This window comes from Cucurbita moschata, unplaced genomic scaffold (genome assembly GCF_002738365.1).
Source record: "Cucurbita moschata cultivar Rifu unplaced genomic scaffold, Cmos_1.0 Cmo_Scf00030, whole genome shotgun sequence".
NCBI classification, from domain to species: Eukaryota; Viridiplantae; Streptophyta; class Magnoliopsida; order Cucurbitales; family Cucurbitaceae; genus Cucurbita; species Cucurbita moschata.
Genome location: NW_019268546.1, coordinates 2541653 through 2545954, shown reverse-complemented (window position 1 = coordinate 2545954; position 4302 = coordinate 2541653). Strand labels below are relative to the sequence as shown.

The window sequence follows — 4302 nt, the reverse complement described above, 5'->3', positions numbered from 1 at the left end:
AAAAAAAAAAAAAAAAAAAAAAAAAAAAAAAAAAAAAAAAAAAAAAAAAAAAAAAAAAAAAACTAATAAGTAAGCTGAATTATAATTAATAATTATTGTTCCATAAACTTTTATAAAAACGATGAATTATTGCTTGTCTTGATCTTGCGGTTATAACTACTACATCACTAGCACCCCAACCCAATTTGGTGCCACTTTATGGGAATCTTTTGGCATTTAATCTTATTTATAATACAGTAGGTGACATTCTATATTTTATATTGTTCTTAAAGATAATAAATTATTGCCTTAACTTTCCAATGTGATTTTCGGCAATCTTAATGGCTAAACTTAGCACAATTTGATCACACATGATTTGATTAAATAAACAAAAAAAAGCAGTTTCAACCTACTTTTTGTTAAGCAAAATACAAAAACAAAAGCAAAATATAAAATTAGACCATGTTTGCTCTCGTTTGCTATGACACGCCAATTATATATAATTTGAATGACGTAACTCATGTAGTTTTTAAATCAAGTAAAAGAAAAATAAGAATAATGCAACTTTCAAATTTAAAAGTATGTTGACAAATTATATGTTTAAATGTACCCATTTTGCATCTGTTTATTAAAAAAAAATCAGGAGCAATCATTTAAACAAAATTCAAGTAAGACAAATCTAATCTAAGTCTTAAAAAAAATTTGAAAAAAGAATTTATGACTAACCACCAAACAATTAAAAATGTAAAAGTCTCCACACCCATTGAAATTAAAAGAGAAAAAATAAAGAAAACGGGGAAATTTTATAATTTAATCTATCCAATAACAAGCAGCTGCCGACACTCGTTCCCCCACTAGTGGTTGTCATTTGGCTTCGAGCCTTTTGGCCTTCGGTGGTGCTCAGAGCTTACCCCATTTCATCTTCTTCCTACTTGGCCTTTGAGCAGAGAGTTGCAGAGTTTTCCCCTGTTTTGGAATTCTGAGACGACCATTTTGAAATGGAGAGTTGTATCAATTCCTTGTTCTAGTAATACAAGGTTCCATTGAATGCGTTAGTGCTTTTTGTTTCTAAATCTTCATCTGGGTTTCAACTGCTATCTGATTCTTGTTCTGAAACTATCTTCAATTATCATAATCTCTGAAGAAATGCTGTCGGCAAAATCTGAGTCTGATATTACCAGTTTGGCGCCATCGTCGCCTTCAAGGTCACCAAAGCGACCAACATACTATGTGCAGAGCCCTTCAAGGTGTTCTAATGATGGGGATAAATCTTCATCAATGCACACTACTCCAATCTATAACAATAGCCCAATTGAGTCACCTTCACACCCGTCGTTCGGCCGTCATTCAAGAAACTCATCTGCGAGCCGATTTTCTGGTATTTTCCGGTCATCTTCAGGCAGAAAAGGGAGCAAGAAACAGAGCAATGACAAGGGGTGGCCTGAGTGTAATGTGATTATGGAAGAAGGGCCCTATGATGACCTTGAGGACAAGGCTCTCTCACGACGCTTTCAGGCAATAATTGCTCTGCTGAGTTTCATTACTTTGTTCACTCTTTTATGCTTGATCATTTGGGGCGCCAGCAGGCCTTTCAAGGCACAGATTTCTGTCAAGGTAATCAAGTTACTAATAGCTATTGATATGGTTGGATATATTTATATGTTCTTCACCCTCCTGATGAATAAATAAGTGATCATGTAAAGTGAAGTGATCATCTATGTTTACTAGAGAAGAAATGATACGCTAGAAATTTCATCGTAAGACCCTATATTTGACCAAAAAAAAAAAAAAAAGCTTTAAAACTAAGGACGCAGTTATACAACCTATAGACCAGAACATATTCAAAGAAGATCGTCAAACAATAAAGAAACTGATAGCTTGAAGTATGTTAATCTTTTATATATATCCGTCACAGTTCTTTTGACCTTAAACTCTCTTCTTGACCGTGTCAATTTCCAACTTCATGAACAGAGCGTTCATTGTTTAATGTACAATCTGATCCTTTCAGAGCTTGGCTGTGCATAATTTCTATGTTGGGGAAGGTTCAGATTCCACTGGGGTTCCTACCAAGTTACTGACATTGAATAGCACATTGAGGTTAAGCGTATACAACCCTGCAACAATATTTGGCATTCATGTTACCTCCACACCAATTGATCTAATTTATTCAGAGATTGTTGTGGCATCTGGTCAGGTAATGAACTTCTACTGAGTTTCTGTTTTTTGACTCACAGCTTTGGAACTAATTGGTTTGAAAAAAAAGCTTGGATTGGAGGTCATTCTGTTAAATGCATCGTAGGCTTGCCTTAGGCAATAAAGCTAAGGGTTAAGCACAAAATCCAGGATTGGAATGTAAATCTTATCAAGAATTTGTGATTCTGTAACCGAAAATCGACCAAAGACATTAAATCATATGCCTTATGATGATCCTATGTGCAGTTGAGGAAATATTACCAACCAAGAAACAGTCACCGGACAGTATCTGTCAATTTGGAAGGAATCAAGGTTCCCATGTATGGAGCTGCATCAACTTTGTCTCTTCCCTCAACAAGTGGTCCGGTTCCAATGACGTTGGTGTTCAAAATTCGATCCCGAGGAAACGTTGTTGGGAAGCTAGTGAGAACAACGCATATAAAGCAAATCTCTTGTCCAGTAGGCATTGATTCTACCAGCACCAAAGCCATCGTGTTCAAGAAGAATTCATGCACATATGAGTGAGATTCTATTGCAGTTATTGCACAACTAGGCTCACTGAGTCCTGAGTTTCGTATCAATGCAGTTATCTGTCTGTGAATGAAGTTGATAAGAAATTTGTCCGCAGATTATTTTTTTGTTGGTTTGTGCAGAGATACCTCAGTCAATAAAGAGTCCACCTTTGTAAAGTTCTTTCTGTTTCTGTGCAAGAGTGTTAACAAAACTGTATCAGATTTGTCTCCTCAACCATCTCTGAATGGCTTTAAATGACTAAAAATGAAGCCATACTCTTATTTCATTGCAGAAAATCAGGTTCTGGAAGAGAACCGATCAAGAATTCTGCATGGAATGTGGCCCTAAAAGTATTATCGGAAGAATTAGATAAGAAGATGGTAAAGTTCTGTAAAGATGTAGCTACGAACGTGGGAATTTTCAAGGAGTGCTTGTCAAAGTACATGGGGGGTTATGATGTGCATTAACCAAAGCCACTATCACCAATTTAGTGCTATTGATATTTTTCCATTGATATATTCCTTGGTTCTTTAATGATATCTATCTCCCATTTACTTTCTTGACGGATTCTCTTCTACAATTAGTGGGTTTCTCCAATGCCAAAAGAAATAATCTCTCTTTGAAAACGGTAGAGAATATGATTCCATTCTCACTCCTGTATGTCAGCCAAGACTTTTCCTTTTAAACTTTTTTCTCTTTCCTTATCAAAACAATTGGATAAGTCGCTGAAACTGGTAAGATTGGCGTCAACAAGATTTCATCTTTCATATTTATCTTCTTCTAGATTTATCTAAAACCCTTGTCCATTGTCCAATCCAACACTGAAAAATTCTCCATTTTGACTGATTTATCTAAGAACTTTGTTGTGGATGTTCAGACCGCCTTGATCGGAAGGCTGCAAACAATCCACGAGGACCCTTCACCTTGATCCACATCACAGAGCGAGTAAATTTGTCTGTGCAGTGTTTTTTAACTTTGGAACATAACCTAACGGCCCTATCCCACGTCGACTCGTTAACAGAAAAATCCAACGAAAAACTTGGCTTCATTATTGGCCTCAGCAGCTTTATCCTTTACCCATAATTATCTTCAGCGGGAAAAGTGTAAGGAAGATAATGAAAAATGAGATTTTCATTAATAGAATATTGTTAAAGGTCCTTAAAGTGGGGAGAGAAAATGACTGAAAAATAGTATTAATTGGAATCTGTGCCAGGTTAAACTTGAATGTCAAAAGATTCCGTCACATTTGGGAGAGGGGATTCCAGAGTTTTTCGTTGTTTAAAATCATCGTCCATTTGCTTCCTTCTTATATCTGTGTTTGATTTTACTCCTGGAAGAACGAAACATTCGAGATTGGTAAAATCTTTTCTGGATTTTGAAGATAAGACGCGAAGAGATCGGCGAGAACAAATCCCAGACAGTTTTCTGTTTTTAGAAAAGGGCTAAAGGATGTTGGAAGGCAAAGCTTCGGTACAGGACACAGATATGCCTAGCAAGATGCAGATCCAAGCCATGGACGCTGCGTCTAAAGCTCTGGATCTCTATGATGTTTTCGATTGCAAATCCATTGCTGCCCACATAAAAAAGGTTCTCCCCCCCCCCCCCCCCCCCCCCCCC

General features: G+C 36.6%; 2 protein-coding genes across 3 annotated transcripts in view; both read left to right on the top strand.

Moving 5' to 3' along the window:
* The first annotated feature begins 768 nt into the window (after positions 1 to 768).
* Positions 769 to 2971, top strand: LOC111464298. The gene is made up of 3 exons (XM_023108443.1): positions 769 to 1593; positions 1988 to 2173; positions 2419 to 2971. Exons 1-3 carry the CDS (start codon positions 1126 to 1128, stop codon positions 2695 to 2697), a joined length of 933 nt encoding a protein of 310 aa, XP_022964211.1. The 5' UTR covers positions 769 to 1125; the 3' UTR covers positions 2698 to 2971.
* Positions 2972 to 3836: 865 nt separating this feature from the next.
* Positions 3837 to 4302, top strand: part of LOC111464299 (dynein light chain LC6, flagellar outer arm-like) — a 2098-nt gene continuing 1632 nt past the window's right edge. The window contains exon 1 of one of the 2 annotated variants that reach the window (XM_023108445.1): positions 3837 to 4272. In XM_023108445.1, coding sequence (XP_022964213.1) covers positions 4135 to 4272 — 138 coding nt within the window. In that variant the 5' untranslated portion in view covers positions 3837 to 4134. The remainder of the gene's footprint in view (positions 4273 to 4302) is intronic. The other variant, XM_023108444.1, reaches the window with a different exon arrangement.

Coding starts and splice junctions, on each gene's coding strand:
- LOC111464298 (XM_023108443.1), top strand. CDS start 1,126: ATGCTGTCGGCAAAATCTGAGTCTGATATTACCAGTTTGGCGCCATCG. Junction 1,594..1,987: donor AGGCACAGATTTCTGTCAAG/GTAATCAAGTTA, acceptor TGATCCTTTCAG/AGCTTGGCTGTGCATAATTT. Junction 2,174..2,418: donor TTGTTGTGGCATCTGGTCAG/GTAATGAACTTC, acceptor TCCTATGTGCAG/TTGAGGAAATATTACCAACC.